The sequence below is a fragment of the Triturus cristatus genome, chromosome 10 (assembly GCF_964204655.1).
Source record: "Triturus cristatus chromosome 10, aTriCri1.1, whole genome shotgun sequence".
In the NCBI taxonomy this organism is placed as follows: Eukaryota; Metazoa; Chordata; class Amphibia; order Caudata; family Salamandridae; genus Triturus; species Triturus cristatus.
The window spans coordinates 267,818,869-267,841,393 of record NC_140593.1 but is presented as its reverse complement, the minus strand read 5'-3'; the positions used below and the strand labels follow the sequence as shown (position 1 = coordinate 267,841,393).

The 22,525-nt window shown below is 49.4% G+C and overlaps 1 protein-coding gene across 1 annotated transcript in view; it reads left to right on the top strand.

Annotated features, from left to right (window-relative positions):
- Positions 1-22,525, top strand: part of VPS50 (VPS50 subunit of EARP/GARPII complex) — a 748,521-nt gene that overhangs the window by 586,966 nt on the left and 139,030 nt on the right. The window contains exons 25-26 of the mRNA XM_085630983.1: positions 15,484-15,642; positions 16,550-16,671. Coding sequence (XP_085487109.1) covers positions 15,484-15,642; positions 16,550-16,671 — 281 coding nt within the window. The remainder of the gene's footprint in view (positions 1-15,483; positions 15,643-16,549; positions 16,672-22,525) is intronic.

Here is a 22,525-nt window from a genome sequence, read left to right as displayed (position 1 = left end):
CACACGGGCTACGGCCAAGTCCTTAGGCCTTTCAGTGGCCACACGTCCTCCGTCTGCTTTTCATGGCTACAGAAGGGTTTTCAGCCACGCCACCCATATCCCAGCCATAAGACCGCACAAGTTCAGCAACATCTGCTCAGCCGTGTGTGGCTTATTCTGACCGCATGTGTCGGGCAGCCAGAAGTCAGGTCAGTCCACCATCCCACCTGCAACCTAAGCCTCCAAATCTTCCCGGGCCGGCCTTTCCAGATCATGAGTGGCCAGTAGGGGGCAGGATCAGCCATCACCTCCACCATTGGCAAAACATCACTTCAGACAGGTGGGTTCTCCAGATAGTCCAGAGGAGCTGCTCCCTCCCCTTCAATACTACTCCCTCGTCCATGCCTCCAACTTACAGTAAACTGACAGGGGATCACCTGACTTTTCTTCAGGAGGAAGTTATGACTCTCTTGGCTAAGGCTGCCCTAGAGAGGGTTTCAGAGCCAGAAGTAGGCTGTGTTTTTTAATCCTGCTACTTTCTGGTCCCGAAAAAGGACAAGGGTCTTCGTCCGATCTAAGATCTGCGAGACCTCAGCTACCTCCTCAAAAAGGAAAAGTTCAAGATTCTCACTGTAGCTCAGGTCTTGTCTGCCCTGCACCCAGGAGACTGGATGGTAGCATTGAACTTACAGGATGCCTATTTTCACATTCAAGTCCTGCCTGCTTATCGCAGCTACCTTTGGTTTACGGTAGGCCACAAGCACTTTCAGTTCACCATGCTCCCCTTTGGCTTTACCAGCACCCCTTGTGTGTTCACGAGGGTGATAGCGGTGGTCGCAGCTCATCTGCACAGATCAGGGGTGCCAGTCTTCCCTTATGTTGAAAGCAGCCTCACCACAGGCTGTTGTCTCCCACCTCCAGACTATGGCGAACCTCCTGCATTTGCTGGGGTTCACTATCAACTTGCCAAAGTCACACCTGACTCCCTCTCAGATGTTCTCTTTCATCGTAGGTGTTCTGGACACATTACAGTTTCAGGCCTATCCTCCTGAATGGCGAGTCCAGGGTATTTTAAGGCTATGATACCAATGTTTCAGCCACTATCCTGCATTTCAATGAGATTGACTCTGAGGCTGCTGGGCTTCATGGCCTCCTGCATCCTGCTAGTGACAAATGCCAGATTCCATTTGCAGGCTCTGCAGTGGGACTTGAAGTTCCAGTGGGCGCAGCATAAGAGGAATCTCTCCGACATGGTACAGATCTCGGAGGGAACTGCAAAGGACCTGCAGTGGTGGCTAACAAGCCTTGATTGGGTCAGAGACAAACCTCTTTTCCCTCACTAACCAGATCTCACATTAGTGACAGATGTGTCACTCCTGGGATAAGGCAGCCACCTGGGAGAGGTGGAGATCAGAGGACTCCGGTTTACGGTAGAATTCGGACTCTACATCAACCTGTTGGAGCTCCTAGCGATTCGACTCGTATTAAAAGCCTCCCTACCCTTCATCAAGGGAAGGCTAGTGCAAGTGTTCACGGACAACACCACAACCATGTGGTACTGCAACAAACTGAGCAAGGTGGGTCGTGGGCCCTTTGTCAAGAGGCCCTGCGTCTCTGGACTTGGCTGGAACAGCAGGGCAATTCCCTGGTGGTTCAACATCTGGCAGACTCCCTGAATGCCAGGGCGGATGAGCTCAGCGTTGATGCTTAGTGAATCACGATTGGCGTCTCCACCCTGAGGTGGCGCAAGGTCTCTTTCAACAGTGGGTAGAGCTTTGGTTAGATCTGTTCGGCTCTGCCGAGAACGCGCAATGTCAGCAGTTGAGAGACTCTTTGTCACGAGTAGAGCTCAGGCCTCCTGTACGCCTTTCCGCTCATACCACTCCTGCCCAGAATTCTCAAGGAGATGAGGAACGACCAGACCCAAGTCATCCTTGTGGCTCCAGATTGGCCTCCGAGAGTCTGGTACCACCTATTTCTGAACATGGGCATCAAACCTCTGATCAGGTTACCCCTTCGGGAGGATCTTCTGTCACAGGGTCCTCCACCTGAGCCTGTCTACTCTTTGTTCTCTTGCGTGGAACTAGAGCGGCAGCAGTAAATAGCTTTCTATCTTCCTCCTGAAGTCTGGAATGTTATTCCGGCAGCCAGGCTTCCCTCCACTAAGACGGTATACGCCTGCCGATGGAAAACGTTTGTATCATTTTCTGCAGAAAAGTCTACCCTCTTTCTGCCTCTCTCTCTGATATTATACTTTTTATTTTAACCCTTGCCCAGCAGGGCTCTGCTCTGAGCACTTTCAAAGGGTATCTGTCTTCCTTATCGGTCTCCTTGTGTCTGCCTGACCAACCCTCCTTCTTTAAATCTCCCATTGTAAATAGATTTCTCAAAGGTCTTGTATAAATGTTCCCTCTTTCCCCTTTTTTTTTTAAACCTTTATTTTTAAAAATATGCACAGTACAAATACATAATTACCACAAATGCATAAGATAAGGCACATCAATATATTGCAGCACAGCAGAAACAATTGCACGTCTGTGTAACAGTAGAGACAATACCATGAAGAGTTGTCAGAGACTCATTGAGAAGGGACGAGAGCATACTCTCAGGGGGGTACACCAAACACAGGGGGGGGGTAGACAGTGGGGGTGGGAGGCCGTGAATCAGAAGGGACCAGCTTATGGACATACACCTGCGGCCGCCGCGGGCGGGGAGCCGGTGAGGAGCGCGGGAGAGGTCGCTGATTGCTGAGAGCCACGACTTGAAAGATAGGTGACAAGTGGGCCCCATATAACCAGTGGACGGGTTTTGGCTGGCAGGAGGTCCCAGAACTCAGATAGGAGGGTATGGCAGCGAGATGCGTCTTCAAGCCAGAGCGGCACCCTGGGCGCGGGCCTGCGGCCCCAACACATGGAGACCCTGCACCTCGCCAGAACCAACAGCATGGCCGTCAACCGGCGCGAGGCGTCCGGGCAGAATTTAACGAAGCCCAAGAGGCAGATCGTGGTGTCAGGTTGGAGTGGTGAAGAGGTGATATCCGAGATAATTGCACAGACCTCCCGCCAATAAGCAGAGATTTCGGGGCATAACCAGGCGAGATAAGCAAAATCGGCCGTGGGGGCGGAGCAGCGCAGGCATCGGTCACTGGCCACAAGGCCTAGTCTATGGAGTTGGGCAGGAGTGCAATATAGTCTGTGTATATATTTAAAGTGTATCAAGCGGTAGTTGGGGGAAAGGCGCTTAATCTGAGTGCAACAGTACAACCAGTCCGCTTGGGAGATCTCAATTCCCAGGTCCTCGCCCCACGCAATGCGTGCCCGATCTGTGGAAATGGAGGAAGCTGCTAGTGTGTGAGCATAAATCTTAGTGACCAATTTCTTTGTAGAGGGAGAGGTGCAAAGCATATCAAGAGAGGCCAACGATTGGGGGGGGGGGGGGGGAGGGGGTTGGGGCAAAGTAGGATGAAGCTTTCTGCAGGTTGCCTGGAGCTGGTAAAATAGCAGAGTGTTCATGGGACCGGCGTCGGAAGCAAGCGAGAAAAAGGTCTCCCCAGGGTACAAATCCGAAATTGTGAGGAGGCCGAGGCGAGCGGCTTGTTTAGCCATCCCCGACGACTGGAGTGAAGGGAAAGCGGGGTGGTGGGCGATGGGCATGGTGTTTGCGGAAAGCAATCCGAGACGAAAATCTTACGAATGCCATCGCAGGCCCAGCTCAAGGTCTCGACCATATCGGTTTCGGTGCGCATAAGCTTTGCCAGGGTGAAGACTGCAGTTGTGAGCGGCCACGGGGTAGCAAGGTCAGCCTCCACCGTCACATGAGGTTGGAACGGAGTTGGGGTGGAGCCAGAAATGAAGACAACTGGCCTGAGCACTGAGAGCATAGAGCTTAAACGCGACATCGGAAGAGTTAGAATATTATAAGCGATCCTGGGTTGTCATCCCGCCCAAACCAGAGTGATGAGCAGCGAACGGACCTTGCGAAAGAAATGAACAGTAAGAGGGATGGGGATGTTGACAAAAAGATATCAGAATTTTGGGAGCACCACCATCTTTGCGATCGCTATGCGCCCAGCCAGGGAGAGCGGCAGTCGGTTCCAAAGAGGGATCTTGGACTAAAACCAATGGACAGCACGGCCGAAGTTGGCTCTCCAGAGCTCATCTACATCCCTGCTCAACCAAACGCCCAGATACCTAGTTGGCTCCGAGGCCCACACGAAAGGGTAGTCAGAATCAAAGGGGATCGTGGCATCCGTGAGAGGAAATAATATGGACTTGTTCCAGTTAACCTGGATGCTGGAATAGCCACCGAAGCGTATCACCTCCTGGACAAGAGGACTGAGATTCTCCTGGGGGTGACGAACATAAAGGGTGATATCGTCCGCATACATGGAGACTAATAAAGCCCGCGCCGCAAAGCCAATACCCCTCTGGGTATGATGCTGCCAGAGACGAGCTGCAAGGGGCTCCATAGCAACAGCAAAGAGCATGGGGGAAAGTGGACAACCCTGTCGGGTGCCACGCCCTACAGAGATGGGCTCGGAGATCTGGCCGTTAATACGGAGGCGAGCTGTGGGAAGAGTGTATATTAGTAGCACCTTGCGTATAAAAATCTGACTGAAACCCAAACGAGGGAGGAGGTAGAACAGGAAAGGCCACTCCAGGGTATCGAAAGCCTTAGTAGCATCGAGTAGGGCAGCCACTGCTGGAAGTGCTGTGCCGGGTTGATCTGATGCAGGACGGAAAAGATGGTCTGAGGGTTATGAGTGGTGGCGCGGCCGGGAATGAAACCGGATTGGTCTGGGCGGGCAATGAGCGGCATGAGTGGGAGTAAGCGGGAAGCGAGCAGCTTGGCAAAGATTTTATTGTCCGTGTTAATAAGTGAAAGGGGGACGATAAGAGTCCCTCAACTCAGGGGGCTTGTCCGGCTTGAGAAGTAATGTTAAAAGGGCCTCATGTAACGATGGGGAGAATTGACCCGATTCAAAGGATTCGTTATACATAGCCACAAGATGTGGGATCAGTAGCGGGGCAAATGCCTTGTAAAAGGACGCCGGTAGGCCGTCGGAGCCGGGGTCCTTATCACCTGGCATGCTATTTATGGCAGCCAAGATCTCCTGCTTAGAAAAGGGCTCGTCCAAGTATTCCCAATGCGCATTTCCAAGCCAGAGAAGTTCAAGAGTGTCAAAGTATTGGTCGAGAACATCGCGGGGCGAGACCAACCCGGCTGTATAGAGTTGAGTGTAGAATGCACTGAAGCACGCTTTGATGTCTTCTGGAGAGGTAGTGCGAGATGGCCCACCATCTTGCAAGGCGGAAACATACGACGAAGCGCAAGGCCGGCTAAGGAGGTTAGCCAGAGTTTTACCGGGGCAGGCGCCCTCACCGAAACGATGCGCCCTCGCCTCTTACGAGAAAAACCAGTTCCCCGTCTGCCTCGTCGGAGAATTCAGTAAGCTTCTCGCGTAACTGGGCAAGTGTGTCAGCGCTTGAGCATTGGGCATGAGAGGAATCCAACAGTTTGATCTCCCTTTCGATCTTGTCAAGAGTACCACGGATGGAGGGCAAGACGCCAGATTGCTTGGAAATGCATTCCCCGCGAATGACTACCTTGAAGCCTTCCCAGAGCGTGGACGGGGAGTCCGCCGACCCCTCATTGAGTTCAAAATAATTCACAATTGCAGTCTGTATCTCATCAGAGAATACCGAATTGCGAAGTGCGTTTGAAGGGAGCCGCCATGTGATAGCACGGCAGGGAGAGTGGGGGAACCGGAGCGATAAACAGACGAGAGCATGGTCAGAAAGAGTGCGTGCCATATGGTCCACCGAGTATATTTAATCACAACAAGGGCACCCAGAAAAGGTCGGCCAGGGACCCTGGGAATTACGTATTTCAAACAACAATGTTCCCTAGAAACTTTAAGATAGTTTGGGAGAATAAATAAGGACTCGATCAGTACTTATTTAAGGGACTTGTCGAGCCGGACAATGGTCATGAATTTACTTGTACATCAAATGAGCAAATAATACATAAATGCACAAAGTGGGACACAAGCCTGTGTCCTGTATGAACAATGGAAATTGTGCAAAACAAAGAAACGAAAAACATAGGTTTAGGCAGAGAACCTGGTTTGTTGCAAGGAGCGCAAATGAAAATGAAAAAACAAACAAATCACAGGAACACCTTTATGCTTTACAGTAAATTATTTTTAGCATATAGGGTGTTTTAAAGTGTCGACGGCGTTTCGATCCATTGGGGAAATACAAGGATCATCATCGGGACAACAAATATTATGCCTGTGGGATGGAGCCTAAATAACCGGGATGACGGTAGAAGGGTCGGGTTGATTCGGCGGAAGTGCCATGTCTTTAGGAATCGTTTCCTAAAGAGTGGATATCCGGTTTGGTTCCAACCGCAGGGTAGGTATGAGGCGGTGCAGTACACGCCGAGAACCGTTAATTAGGAGGGCAATTATAGCCGGGATGGAAGCGGAGCCGTGTCAACGTGCTCAACGTTATTCATGAATTAATCATGATAGTGATAACTTCCTCGGAGTCCGTCAATGCGGAGAGCCGTGTACCGTCAGTGCGGGAGCTCCCGTTGACACGGCTCCGCTTCCCTCCCGGCACCGGGGGATGGTTCAGTTCAGAAGGCGACCAGAGTTCTGACCAGGGGGGGGGGAAGGTTGGTTAAAAAAGAGTATCTCCGTTTTATCTGCATTTAACTTCATGCAGTTATCAGTCATCCAAGAGGCCACCTTCAGTAGACATCTCTTGAAGTTAATGAATGCCGCCTCTGAGTGTTCTCTAAAGGAAAACACAAGCTGAGTATCATCAGCGTAGGAGATAACCTTTACCCCTAGTTCTTCAATTATAGGGGCCAGAGGGGCCAAATAAACATTAAAAAGGGAGGGACTCAGGGCTGAGCCCTGCGGAACTCCAGATATCAAAGGGCTAGAAGAGGACACATACGGGCGGAGGAGCACTTTCTGGGAGCGTCCCTCCAAAAAGGAGCGGAACCATTTCAAGGTGGTTCCGATCACTCCCAGTGAGGCGAGTCTTTCTAAGAGGATCTGGTGCGACACCGTATCAAATGCTGCGGATAAATCCGGCAGCACTAGCATCGCACAGTTACCTTGGTCCACCGTCTCCCTAACTGTCTCTGCCACTTCTAGCAAGGCCGTCTCTGTACTATAGCCCGATCTGAAACCTGATTGTGAATCGTGAAGAAGTTTATGGGACTCCAAGAATTCGGGCCAGTTGTGTTTGAACTTCCTTCTCCAGTACTTTAGCTGGCACTGGAAGTGAGATCGGCCTGAAATTCTTTAAATCTGCTGGGTCTGCATCTTCTTTCTTCAGGATTGGCTGAACAAACGCCGTTTTCCACTTAATAGGATAGGTGCCTATTTTCAAAGAGGAGTTCCAGATAGAGTTAAGTAAGGGGTTCAGCCAAGGGGCAAGGATTTTAAAAAACTTAGGAGGACAAGGGTCGGCTGGGGAACCCGACTTAACTTTGCACAGCTCCAACAGAGAGATACCTGGACTTAGCGGACGGAACTCCGACCAGCACTCCCCATGCTGAACTGTCGGCGAAGTCTCAACCGATGGCCGCGGAGTAGTTGTTTTAGGAAAAGTGGCATAAATGGTTTGAATTTTTGTCTGAAAAAAAGTAGCAAGATCTTCACATAAGCTCACTGAAGGAGCAATCGTACTTTTCAAGACTTGTGGTTTTAAAAAGCCCATCACAATCTTAAAAACTTCTCTTGACGAGTTGTCAGAAGCCTTTATTTGACCTGCGAAGTATTCCTTCAGGGCATTACGTTTTAATTTGTGGAACCTTTTTAGTGCCATTCTGTATGTGCCTTTGGCCTCGGCGTCATACCTTTTCCGCCATTGCCGCTCTAGACCTTTGCAGCGGCTTTTCTCCTGACGGAGTTCTAACGAAAACCAGGGAGCAGTAGGTTTCTTTCTAGCCGATTTCATGGTGTTCAAGGGGGCTACTTTATCTAGAGCTGTGGTAATCCAATTATCAAAGGCCGATACATCCTGGTCGGAATCTTCCGTGAGTAGAGGGAGCGTTTTCTGTAGTTCTAAACCCATGGACTCAGGTAGAACCTTCCTCCAATTTCTTCTGACTTCAGAGTCCAGACTGGGCTGACTGGTCTTCATCAGACCTGTTAGAGTAAAGGGGACCAGTAGGTGGTCCGTCCAGGTCAATGATAGAGGGTGGGTTCATTCGAAAAGATCAGGTCTAGTATATGGCCTGCTACATCAGTAGGAGCAGACACCCTCTGAGTCAGGTTTAATCCTGAAAGAGTATCGGCCAATTGTAAGGCCGAAGGGCAGTTCCCTTTGTCCATATGGACATTAAAGTCCCCAAGAACTAGAAAATTGGAATATTTTAAGGATAGGTCTGCAATAATGTCAAACAGCTCCTGCCAATGCGAAGGCGGGGAGTCAGGAGGTCGATAGACCAGTAGACCTGCATACGAAAAAGTAGGGGACACTCTGATACAGAAAGACATTGCCTCTATGGACCCTACCAAATTGATTTTTCTTGAGGAAATTTCCCATTCCTTCCTTAGGATTACTGCCAATCCACCCCCACGTCTATTATTTGGCCGATTAGCTATGGCCATCCTATAGCCCTCGGGGATAGCCAGGCCAAGGTCTGAATTAGAGCTATCTTTTAGCCACGTTTCTGTTAGAAACATAATATCCCAGGAGTTAACTTCTAAGTTGAGCCATACGTCATCTGTATGTTTTGGTAGAGACCTGCAGTTAATCATGCAGGCCTGCAATACACCTGGTGGTCGTAAGTATGCTGTTACTGATAGTGCCCCCGCACTACCCAAACTCTTGTCCCCTTTTCCTGGTTGCTTCTCCATGCGGAAGGGACAGGCATCACAGGATGCTCTCGAGCGGTCCTTCCTCCCACCCCACGTGGAGACATCAATGCAAGAAGGGTTAGTACAACCCACTCGGGCAAAACTAAGTAGTTCCTCTCTCAACCAGACGATTCCAGCTGAAGAAATCTTTTGGGCAGCGTGGCTAGCACTAGTCGCGATACGAGCGCGGATGGGCGCAGACGGGCTTGCCTTTAGCGCGCCCGCTTCGCTCGTAGCTGCGCGCTCGCTTAAGCATGGTGCTTATGTGTTGAATCCAGCCCCCGGAAATGCGCGAGGGAGGGGGGAGGAGCCACGTCCCTCCGCAACAATCTGCACAACAGCCGTGGCGGACCGGGGGCGGGCTGAGCAGAGACCAGGTATGTGCAAAGTAGGCTATGTGCAAGAAAACAAATATTATTTAAAAACTAGTATCAAGTATCACAATCATCAGACTTTAAAAGGATTTCCCCAATTTAAAAGCTTCTCAAGCGCTTCTAGCACCCAGCGTCCAGCGTGCGTGTTACTGACTGCAGCGCGCGAGTCCTCTGTTTGCTGCTTATGTGCGGAATCCAGCCCCCGGAAATGCGCGAGGGAGGGGGGACGAGCCACGTACCTCTGCAACAATCGGCACAACAGCCGTGGCGGACCGGGGACGGGCTGAGCAGAGACCAGGCATGTGCAAAGTAGGCAATGTGCAAGAAAACAAATATTATTTAAAAACTAGTATCAAGTATCACAATCATCAGACTTTAAAAGGATTTCCCCAATTTAAAAGCTTCTCAAGCGCTTCTAGCACCCAGCGTCCAGCGTGCGTGTTAATGACTGCAGCGAGCGAGTCCCCCGTTTGCTGCTTATGTGCAGAATCCAGCCTACGGAAATGCGCGAGGGAGGGGGGAGGAGCCACGTACCTCCGCAACAATCGGCACAACAGCTGTGGCGGACCGGGGACAGGCTGAGCAGAGACCAGGTATGTGCAAAGTAGGCAATGTGCAAAAAAACAAATATTATTTAAAAACTAGTATCAGGTATCACAATCATCAGACTTTAAAAGGATTTCCCCAATTTAAAAGCTTCTCAAGCGCTTCTAGCACCCAGCGTCCAGCGTGCGTGTTACTGACTAATATTTGTTGTCCTGATGATGATCCTTTTATTTCCCCAATGGATCGAAACGCCGTCGACACTTTAAAACACCCTATATGCTACAAATAATTTACTGTAAAGCATAAAGGTGTTCCTGTGATTTGTTTGTTTTCTCATTTTCATTTGCGCTCCTTGCAACAAACCATGTTCTCTGCCTGAGCCTATGTTTTTCGTTTCTTTGTTTTGCACAATTTCCGTTGTTCATACAGGACACAGGCTTGTGTCCCACTTTGTGCATTTATGTATTATTTGCTCATTTGATGTACAAGTAAATTCATGACCACTGTCCGGCTGGACAAGTCCCTTAAATAAGTGCTGATCGAGTCCTTATTTATTCTCCCAAACTATCTTAAAGTTTCTAGGGACCATTGTTGTTTGAAATATGGTCCACCGAGGTCATCCGGACCAGTGCATCCGGGGAGGTGATCCATAAATCCAGCCGGGACCAACAATCTCGGGAGCCAGTGACACATGTGCCCTCGTGTGCCGCAGGGTGAAAGTGGTGCCACACGTCGTATAATGAGTTGTCCAGGAGAATGGAATTAAGAAGTGAGGCCGCACGTGGGTGTGAGAAATGGGAACCGGAACGGTCTAGGGCGGCGGACAGGGTTACATTGAAATCGCCCCCCCCAAAGAAGAACAGCAGGGCCCAGAGATGATATGCGATGCCAAACATGAGCAAAGAAATCCGGGGCGTCACAGTTGGGACCATAAATTGCCGCAAGTATCAGAGGCTGGGTCCGTAGGGTGCTGCAGAGTATTACAAAACGCCTGTCCATGTCGGTGAACACCTGGGACTCTTTCCACTTTCATTATGCCTAGGTTAGACCTTAATTTGTTGCTCACATTTCTGTGAGTGCTCCCTTAAAGCCTTTGCACAACTGTCCCTTCAAGTTACTCACCATCAAAGCAGCCTTTTTGTGGCCATTACATTGGCAATGATGGTGAGTGAGCTGCAGGTTTTATCATCCAAGCCTCCCGTCCTATCACTTTTTCCTGACAAACTGATGCTTTGCACTAGGGCCTCTTTCTTGACAAAAGTTGTAACATCATTTCATGTGGGGCAGTCTGTCACCTTGTCCACTTTCTAGGCTCCTCTACAGCCCTCTATAGAAGAGGAGCGACTCCACCTTCTGGAACCAAAAATAGAATTGTTGTTCTACCTTGCCCTCATAAGAGAGTTCCAGGCGGATGACCAACTCTTCGCGGGGTTATATTGGTGTGAAAAAAGGTTGTGAGGTGCAGATAAGGACCATTTCTCTATGGGTCATTCTCTACATCAAGATCTTCTATACACTGGTGAAGAAGCAGCGTCCTGATGGCTTAAGAGCTCATTCCACTGGTGCTAAGGTTGCAACCACTGCATTAGCCCATGCACCTGCAATTCTGGGCATCTGTCAGCCAACAGCGTGGGCATCCCTGCACATGTAAGCATTGCAGTCTGGACAGTCAGGGACGGGCAGTTCACTTGTTCATTCCTGCTTAACTTCTTAGTCAAATTTGTCCACAGACCCACCTCCAGGGATGGTATTGCTTGGGTATCTATACAAAGGTAAGGAATCTGCAGCTAGATGTCTCTATCAGATGAACAGGTTACTTTCCTTCAGTAACGCCTTATCTGGTAGAGAAAATATCTAGCCGCAGATTACTTACCGACCCACCCATCCTCTGGGAACAGATTTCTAGGGTCTGGGCTGATCCCTTTCCGGGTCCTAATTTGGACACACCAGTGTCAGTGCACTTCATGGTTCTGCTCTTCTGGCATGTAAAGTCGTGAAAAGTAACTGAGTGAGTGCATTGAGGTGGCGCCCATATAGGTGACACCGACGTCACTTCTGGTGCGGATGACGCCACCTACCGGCACGCAGGGGCAATGCGCATGAAAAATCTTCCAGATTCAGTCTGACGTCTAGGAATATTCAAAGGTAAGAATCAGCAGCTAGATATTGTCTCTTCCAGGTAAGTAACTTATTCATGTGGTATTTGAACATATGAAACCCCGACAAACTGATCCTGTGTCTGCTTTCCCCAAAGATATATGTTCTTGTGTGAGGGGGTAGTGGGTAAAATGTCCCCCATCTGATGGGTATTTCTAATTCCAAATTCTTCGCCTTTAGACTATCTCTTGGCACTATACTGAATCTGGAAGATTTTAATAGCATTGCTGTGGCGCACCGGTAGGTGATGCTGTGCGGCTCCACGTTGTCTTTGTTCCACCCCGAAAGTGATGATGGAGCCACAAATAAGCACCACCCTTGCGCATCAGTCTTACTTACTTTCTTTCCATGTCTTTAGATGCAGATACAGAGCTCGTGCCCAACTTTTTCCTCATCTGTAGATTCATTTTTTGATCATTTTTTTCCCTACAGTGTGCAAGGGAGTCATGTCTCCTCCAAAACCTACTCAGCTTAAGCTTTACAAGGACTGTGGTAAACAGATGTCTGTGACAGACCTTCACGAGGTTTGCCTCTGGTGTCTGGGTTCAGGGAACAGCTCCAACTCCTGCAAAGACTGTGCCCAACAAAGCCCAGATCATCAGCGGCAGCACACTACCGGGTCCCCTTCCCCTGCGGCATCAGCCTCCAAGTTTTAGTTTGCCCTTAGTGGGAGGCAGGATCGGGCATTTCCTCCAAGGGTGGCTAAAGATAAAGTCCCACAGAAGTGTAGGCCAAAAACTATTTTGTTCAAAGGAGCTTTGGAGAGTGTTTGGTCCCGGAAATGGGGACTGGCTGCTACTCCTGCTATTTCCTTTCACCAAAGGAATACAGGTCTTTGTACTATTTTAGATCACCACTTCCTGAATACTTTATTGTGGAAGGACAATTTTAGATACTCTTACTAGCCTAGGTTCTGCCTGCGCTGGATTCAAGTGCCTGGATGGTGGCTTTGGTCCTGCAAGATGCCTACTTTAATGTACCGCCCTGCAGGCTCAAAGACGCTATTTGCGTTCAAGGTGGGTCAGGAGCATTTTCAATTTGCTGTGTAGAGTGATCTGTTATTGAATTTTTACTAGGCCCCAAAATGTCCTACAGTGTTGTTTCTGTGCTGCTATATTTTTGCGGTTTGTTTAAAAGCAAGTAAGGTATTTGTAGGCGAGTGTTCCATTGTTTGATGAATTTATTCCCTTTTTTACACTCTAAGGTCCTAAGTCTTTCTTAATTTAGCAGCTCCTACTTTGCTGTGCCACTCTTCTCCAAGATGGTGCATTGTTTACATTCAACTGTGCACCGTGAAATCATGCGTTTTCTCTTGAGGTGTCTTTGGTACTCTACAGGAGTTGTGGTGTGTTTTCGCTACACAGCACCCCCGACCCAGAAAGTGTTATGTGCGAGTGGCTCGTGATATACAGAAAATATAAAGTTTTGCTATGTTTCAATGTGCACAAAAATTGTAATCTAACTAAAGAACTGCGATGACACCTGCTTTTTCTACAACACTTTTCTGACTGATTCAGATACCACATTAATGCCTGTGCACACTTCAAAATAGTATAATCTGCCATATATCATTGCCTGACTCGGAGGATTCAGGACAACTTGAGGGATGTGCAAAGTTTTGATTCCACAAACCTAATCTTACACTAATTAGTGCCTAATTTTTTTTACCATAGTCTGTGGGGATTCCTGTGTTTACACACTTGCTCAGTTCCCTCTCTCTAGTGTTAGTTGTTGATGGTATCTTGGAAGCATTAAATGTATGTACCTGAATGCAAAACGTACTTACAGTTCTCTTGCAAGTGCTCAAAAACCGCTTTGTGCCACTAACTTAAAAGGGCAAACCTGACTTTGCTTTTTCCTACAAGTACTCTGAAACCACTTCACTCTTGAGTTCGTTTCATGCTGCATTTTCTTTGTGAGTGACTGATTACGTTTGTATACAAAACACTTGTAAAACTTAGCATTTTCAGTTTTTCACTATAAAGCCCAAATTGCTTTGAGCTTCCCGACCTTTGTGTTTTTCTTGTGAGAAACTTTGCGAGAAAAAAATCTCTGGAACTTTTCAGACCCCTGGATTTCTGATAGATACTTCTAACCAGAGACCTCTGCTCTTGCATCAGACTGGATCCAGAAAGTCTTTATCAGTACGTGTGCATGCTGGTAGGTGGCGATTTGCACCAATGTTCTACGCTCCAGAAGTGATGAGTAAAGCCACATGTAAGCGCTACCCATGGGCGCTGATGTCTGTTCCTTACTTTCCACGCCACAAGATGTGGATCCGGAGTTACCCCCTTGTCTCTTCACAAAAACATTTTCACTTAATGCCAATGTGCAAGGAAAATCACCCCCCAAAACACCAGGGTTTAATCCTTTTAGGGACTTGCATAAACAAACGTGAGGCAAGTCCTTCTGCCTCGTAGACAAGACCTTGAACGCCTCCCTCTCCACTTCCGAGTCCCCACACTGCTCCAGTTCAGGAAGGACCTCAAGATCTGGCTCTTCGGATGACCCCAGCACTCAAAGGAGCAACCCCCCCCCCCCCTACCCCATAGCGCCTTGAGACCCTCGCGTGTGAGTAGCTGCACTTAACCAACCCTGATTGATTGATTGTTTGACTATGATGTTATTTTGATAAACTGTCCTCAACTTGTCCACGACAACTTTGTCTTTGTGAGCTTGAGAGCTGAAGGGATGCTAGCTTGCTCATACGCTTAACGAACGGAGACGGGCCAGGAGTTGGGTAAGAGAAGCGCTGGAAAAAACAGCAGAATTAAACCTCCCTCCGCCCGCACCCTCCCGAGGCGACTGAGGGAGAAAAGTATTATGTTTTTGTAAGAAGACAAACAGTTCCTTTTAGATCGTATTTTTTTCATACATAATATCCTTGGATTTATACTAGGCTGTTCTGCGGCAAATCATTTAGATATTCCAGGCTTTGGCGTAGTGGTCACGGGCACTCTTTCCCTGCAAGCGCAAATCATGGACTTTCCAGTAAGACATTTGTGTGGAGTTCCCTCGGAGAGCTTATGAGAGTGGAGGGGCTTCGGAGCCCTGAGTTCCTCCAGCCTATGCAAGAGTTTCCGTTTGTCCCATCTGGCAAGACCGGCGCTGCAGTAACGCGAAGTCCTTTCAAGGTTCCGCCATCTTGTCATTCAGCCTGGACTTCCAAACTCAGGAGAAATTGTTCTGTTCAGAGTGGGTGGATATTTACTGTAATATCCAGATCATTTAGCTGTACTCCCATTTGCTTTCCACTTTTTCGCATGTCTTAGACGCATAGTCATTTCACCACTCGGTTTAATTGGAGAAGTTATTTATTCACCATGTAATAAACTGATAACAATAACTCTTAGTATTGGTACTTAACACCCAATATATGGTATAAGTGCTAGGCACTAAGTGCATTGCAGACATTTATTTAGTTTTCTCTGTTCTTAGCCACCATGTCATGTTGCATTCAGTTCATGGTTTTCTTGTTGTTTTGCAGCTTATCCTCAAAACAATTTTGTTCAATAATCTACTTATTCTTTTTTCTTGTTTCAGACGGTGTCAACCGCCAGTGAACTTCGTAAACCAATATACTGGATTGTTGCGGCTAGAGCTATCGACTATGAACAGATGCTGCTCCTTATGGCGTCTGTGAAATGGGACGTGAAAGAAATTATGTCCCAGCATAATGTGTACGTGGATGCCCTTTTAAAGGTAAGCCAATACACGGACACACCGTATGACAAATAACATATCTTATGATGGCTTCCTGAAATGATATTTCTGTGTGGGCCATGTGGTGATTAATGTAAAGAATATAGCCCTACATTGTCTGTTTCCTGCCAAGGCACTCTGACGCCCTCTCTTGGGTGGTGCCATTGGCTGCTACTAAGTATTACCATGTCCTAATAGCAGCTCTAATTCCCAACAAGCACCTGCTGAGTTTTTTATTTGCGGGAGTTAGTAAAGCACTGCATACCCCACTACCGCCGTCTGAGATTGCTATAAGGAAAGGAAGTAAGGACAAAATGTAGGAAAATACATCATTTGATCGTGTTATAAGGTCTGCAAGCAGTTTTACTTAAAATTGGCATTAGCATGCCAATTGAATACCTAAAATCACGCCTTGAGATGACATGGTTGGACGAAGGAGCGCAAAATCTGACTCTGTTCTCCACCACCCTCTCATCCCAACACCTCACCTCTGATTCCTCCCCCCAACAGATATGAATCGGCCCATGCAATGGCTGCGGAGCGCGCCCTCTTTGCCTTGTCTAGCACCAAGGTTAGCTGAGCGACAGGAAGGTGGCTCGGCAGCGCCACAACACCTCTAGCGCACAGTGAAAGCGTATGTAGCAAATCCACATGGTCTTCTTACAGCTTTTCCTCCTTGGAGGGGAGTCCTGGCCTCCGGCGTCTAGGTGGGGACGGCTGGTGCTCTTGTCACAGACCCCTCATGCTCTGCTACTTTATTTTCTTTTCCCAGTGTCCGTGACAGCCTCACGCTGCACATACAATTTTACCTTTTACTGTGAACACATTACCAACCTGTCCCCTCACCCTCCTTAATCCCGCACACTGTGATGCTTGTTCACTGACGTGTTCTGTGTTTTTTCGGCAGGAATTTGAACAGTTCAACACAAGGTTAAATGACGTGTCCCGCCAAGTGCGAATCCCTTTGCCAGTCTCGAATATCCTCTGGGAGCACTGCATCCGACTAGCCAACAGGACCATCGTGGAAGGGTGAGTTGGCATGTCAAGGGTCTGGCCCTCTGCAGCGCCTGGGGTAGGGCTCAGCATGCTTACCCGGGCGTCCGCAGGCGTCCTCGGCACAAGCCTGACTGAAGTAGTTTTACGGTCTGTTGACCTCATTCTTGGGTTACGTAGAATGTAGGCGTCTTCCGTTGATTCTGCGCACAGATATTAACATTGGTTATCCTCGTTAAACCTGGTGCAAGTAATTTGCAGTTTGGAAGACTGATCATTGCCGAATGTTCTTATGCGTTAAACATGAGTGTTGTAGAAGCTCTGTCATTTGTAGCGTAGCCTAAACCAATGTCAAACGGTATTCAAGTGTATAAAATGAAATTATGCGCTATTCTTTCACATCATTCACGATTACTACAACATTTGTTTTCATTTTTAAAACTTTACACATCTGAGCAAAACTACCAAAGAATACAGATTCCATGACTCTACTACCAAAGAATACAGATTCCATGACTCTATTCATCTTCAAACTTGGAGATCTGTTGTCTCTGGAGTGCTCGCGCCCAACTCCGACACCATGGGAAGTTATTAATTTGGCTTGCAATTAGAACAAGCATTTGCAATGCAATAGGTCTCGCATTTATAAGAGTTTGAGCTATTGGCATTGTAAAATTACAATGCCTTTTATTTATGTTTTGGTTTTAAAACAAATAAAAGGCATTGTCATTTATAATGTCAGTAGCATAAACTTGCATAAAAGCAGTGTGCGGCGTGCAGCAGTGTGCGGTGTGCAGCAGTGTGCGGCGTGCAGCAGTGTGTGGCGTGCAGCAGTGTGAGGCGTGCAGCAGTGTGAGGCGTGCAGCAGTGTGAGGCATGCAGCAGTGTGCGGCATGCAGCAGTGTGCGGTGTGCAGAAGTGTGTGGCGTGCAGCAGTGTGTGGCGTGCAGCAGTGTGTGGCATGCAGCAGTGTGTGGCGTGAAGCAGTGTTTCGTGAAGCAGTGTGAGGCATGCAGCACTGTGTGGCGTGCAGCGGCGTGCAGCAGTGTGTGGCATGCAGCAGTGTGCGGCGTGCAGCAGTGTGCTGCGTGCAGCAGTGTCGTGCAGCATGCAGCAGTGAGTAATGCAGCAGTGTGCAGCAGTGTGTGGCGTGCAGCAGTGTGTGGCGTGCAGCAGTGTGCGGCATGCAGCAGTGTGTGCAGTGCAGCAGTGTGTGGCGTGCAGCAGTGTATCGTGTAGCATTGTGCGGCGTGCAGCAGTGTGTGGCGTGCAGCAGTGTGTGGCGTGCAACAGTGCGTGGCGTGCAGCAGTGTTTCGTGTAGCAGTGTGCGGCATGCAGCAGTGTGCGGCGTGCAGCAGTGTGCTGCGTGCAGCAGTGTGTGGCGTGCAGCAGTGTTTCGTGTAGCAGTGTGAGGCATGCAGCACTGTGTGGCATGCAGCGGCGTGCAGCAGTGTGCAGCGTGCAGCAGTGTGCGGCTGCAGCAGTGTGCTGCGTGCAGCAGTGTTGTGCAGCATGCAGCAGTGAGTAATTCAGCAGTGTGCAGCAGTGTGTGGCATGCAGCAGTGTGCAGCATGCAGCAGTGTGTGCCGTGCAGCAGTGTGTGGCGTGCAACAGTGTTTCGTGTAGCATTGTGCGGCGTGCAGCAGTGTGTGGCGTGCAGCAGTGTGTGGCGTGCAGCAGTGTGTGGTGTGCAGCAGTGTTTCGTGTAGCAGTTTGCAGCGTGCAGCAGTGTGCGGCGTGCAGCAGTGTGCGGCGTGCAGCAGTGTGCGGCGTGCAGCAGTGTGTGGCGTGCAGCAGTGTGTGGCGTGCAGCGGCATGCAGCAGTGTGTGGCGTGCAGCAGTGTGTGGCATGCAGCAGTGTGTGGTGTGTAGCAGTGTGCGGCGTGCAGCAGCGTGCGGTGTGCAGCAGTGTGCGGCATGCAGCAGTGTGAGGCGTGCAGTGGGAGGGGGAGTGGGAGAGGGGGGGGAGGGAGAGAGGCGGGAGAGAGGTGGGAAGAGGGAGAGAGAGGGGGAAGAGGCAGGGAGAAAGAGAGAACAAGAAGAAGAAGAGAGAGAGAGTTAGGGCGAGAGAGAGAGAGGGAAGATGGAGGGAGGGAGCGAAAAGAGAGAGTGATTGCGTGTGTGTGTGTTTAGTTAAGTTATGCTGAATGTTTGCCCAGCACTTTATGCACTCTGTAAGATTAACTCAAAGCCTTCAGGAGGGACAGGCGAAATGAAACAGAGGAACAGAGACAGGGGAAAAGAACAGATATGGAACTGAGGAAGAAAGTGCAACCTTTAGGGATGGAGTGGTTTTCTCCAAAAAAAGGTATGGACTTGTCTGAAGCCTGGGTGTTGCTGAGAGTTTTGTTCTGCGCCTGCGTTTGCCTAGATCTTACACAGAGTGTTTTTATATCTGTTAATTAGTTCTTCTCATTAATACACTTAAAATGTTTCAGTGAAAAATAAATTATCATTTTATGAATCAGTTGTTTCCTAATAGACAGATACCCCAATAACATATGTGAAACAAGATATATACAATATTGCACGTGAGGTGATTACATAAGAAGGAAGAAACTACACGTACCCACAGGAGTCAGTAAGAAAAGTTCACTCGTGTGTGCATTAAACGTGGGCAAATCTATATCACAAGGATAGAAATCTGACCACTGTGCTAGGTTTTTACTCCGAAATATTTTTCGCGAGGGCAGTGGGGGGGGGGGGGGGTGGACAGTGAATTGTTGCACGCAGGGGGCGCACGTGATTAAGGACAGCTGGTAGGCTGCACTAATGTACGGTTTCCCCTAGTTTAATGTTGTACCTGATAATGTGAGACGGAGAACTCAGCTGCAGAGCCGTGCTCAGCACACCCCCTCCTCACCCCTCCCCCGGGCAGCCGGGCTGTGCGCACTGTGTGGATATACCTGGACCACGACATCGGTGTTTGTAACAAACTGAGACCGGTCATACACTTGTCACACACCAGCTGCCATTAAAATGCCATTATCCCACCTTGATCAACACTGATCAGCACGGCACGTGCTTCATTTACTTAACACAACATATAGCGCTGCCGCCTCTCGTCAGGGGTGCCAAGCGCTACATAACTGTAATTTTAATGCAGTTCAATGCAGCGCCTAGGCGGATGCCGTCTTATTTCAGGAAGATTTGGAAATATATGCTATTTCCAGGAAGCCTGTTGTAGGCATATCAATTTCAACTATATCATGGAACAAAGAGATGGTCACGAGACGTCCTCGGGAGGCGCGTGCTGCCTCCTACCTGGCGATGTATCCGAGTGTGGGAGAAGTCAGATACTGCAACGACGCACAACTTAAAAAATAGGAAGAGAGAGGCTTAGATGGAGGCAACGGGGGCCTGGATGGGTTAAACAGAGAAGGGCAGAGAGAGAAACAAAGCAAGGTAGAAAGGGGAGGTGAAAAGAGAGAAAAAAACGAGCGAGGCATGCAAAAAGAATGGGAGAAAAAGAACAAGGGAAGTAAGACAAATATAGAGCTCAAAGAAAAAGGAAAGAGTGTGAGACAGAGAGCGAAGAAAGAGTAAAATGGAGAAAGTGAAATACAACCAAAGAGAAAACAAGCATTTGCAATGCAATAGGTCTCGCAATTATCAGAGTTTGAGCTATTGGCATTGTAAAATTACAATTCCTTTTATTTATGTTTTGGTCTTAAAACAAACAAAAGGCATTGTCATTTACAATGTCAGTAGCATAAACTCGCATAAAAGCAGTGTGGGGAGTGCAGCAGTGTGCGGCGTGCAGCATTGTGCGGCGTGCAGCAGATGTGGGCAGTGTGCGGCGTGCAGCAGTGTGCGGCGGGCAGCAGTGTGCGGCGGGCAGCAGTGTGCGGCGGGAAGCAGTGTGTGGCGTGCAGCGTCATGCAGCAGTGTGTGGCGTGCTGCAGTGTGTGGCGTGCTGCAGTGTGTGGCGTGCTGCAGTGTGTGGCGTGCAGCAGTGTGCGGCGTGCAGCAGTGTGCGGCGTGCAGCAGTGTGCGGCGTGCAGCAGTGTGAGACGTGCAGCAGTGTGAGACGTGCAGCGGCATGCAGCAGTGTGTGGCGTGCAGCAGTGTGTGGTGTGCTGCAGTGTGTGGCCTGCAGCAGTGTTTCGTGTAGCAGTGTGCGGTGTGCAGCATTGTGCGGCATGCAGCAGTGTGCGGCGTGCAGCAGTGTGTGGCGTGCAGCAGTGTGTGGCGTGCAGCGGCATGCAGCAGTGTGTGGCGTGCAGCAGTGTGTGGCGTGCAGCAGTGTGTGGCGTGCAGCAGTGTGTGGCGTGCAGCGGCATGCAGCAGTGTGTGGCGTGCAGCAGTGTGTGGCATGCAGCAGTGTGTGGCGTGCATCAGTGTGTGGCATGTAGCAGTGTCACGGTTGCAGCAGTGTGCGGCGTGCAGCAGTATGTGGCATGCAGCAGTGTGTGGCGTGCAGCAGTGTGTGGCGTGCAGCAGTGTGTGGTGTGCAGCAGTGTGTGGCGGCATGCAGCAGTGTGTGGCGGCATGCAGCAGTGTGTGGCGGCATGCAGCAGTGTGTGGCGGCATGCAGCAGTGTGTGGCATGCAGCAGTGTGTGGCGGCATGCAGCAGTGTGTGGCATGCAGCAGTGTGTGGCGTGCAGCAGTGTGTGGCGTGCAGCAGTGTGTGGCGTGCAGCAGTGTGTGGCGTGTAGCAGTGTTACGCGTGCATCAGTGTGTGGCGTGCAGCAGTGTGTGGTGTGCAGCGGCATGCAGCAGTGTGTGGCGTGCATCAGTGTGTGGCATGTAGCAGTTTTGGCCTTTAAACAACATGTCCTCCCCATTTGTAGGGTTTCTGTGCTCTGTGTTAGGCAGGCTAACCATTCAAACCTGCTCTGTAAAGCTTCAACATGATAAAAGCCCCGGCACCTCTTTGGTTACAAATTAAGCACTAGGAAAGTGGCTGTAGCCAAGACACTATTGAATTTTAGTTTATATGCTCTGTGTTACGCAAACTAAATAAAGACATATACAGGGTAAAGCTGCTACTTCATCAAAACACCGGCACTTCCTTTGTTACAAATTAAGCACTAGGAGGGTGGCTGTAGCTACGTGTTTGCAGCTACACACAAATAAAAATAATAACGTAGCTCCACTTTAGGTCATATTTATGTTTGTGTCTATAGAAATATCAACTAATTTGTCCACAATCACAGGCTATTAAGCATATTCAGACATTAAAACCTGGTTTCAAAACTCGTAGGTTAGCAGTAGTGGACTTTAAAGAACATCCCCTCCCCATTTTTCCGGTTTGTGTGCTCTGTGTAAGGCAGGCTAAACAAAACAACATGCTGTGTAAAGTTGCCACCTAATCAGAGCCCCGGCACCTCCTCTGTTACAAATTAAGCACTGGGAAAGTGGCTGTAGCCAAGCCACTATTAAATTACAGTTTATGTCCTCTGTGTTACGCACAATAAAAAAAAAGTATGGCGTGCAGCAGTGTGTGGCGTGCATCAGTGTGTGGCATGTAGCAGTGTCACGGTTGCAGCAGTGTGCGGTGTGCAGCAGTGTGTGGCGTGCAGCAGTGTGTGGCGTGCAGCAGTGTGTGGCGGCATGCAGCAGTGTGTGGCGTGCAGCAGTGTGTGGCGTGCAGCAGTGTGTGGCGTGCAGCAGTGTGTGGCGTGCAGTAGTGTGTGGCGTGCAGCAGTGTGTGGCGTGCAGCAGTGTGTGGCGTGCAGCAGTGTGTGGCATGTAGCAGTGTCACGGTTGCAGCAGTGTGCGGTGTGCAGCAGTGTGTGGCGTGCAGCAGTGTGTGGCGTGCAGCAGTGTGTGGCGGCATGCAGCAGTGTGTGGCGTGCAGCAGTGTGTGGCGTGCAGCAGTGTGTGGCGTGCAGCAGTGTGTGGCATGCAGTAGTGTGTGGCGTGCAGCAGTGTGTGGCGTGCAG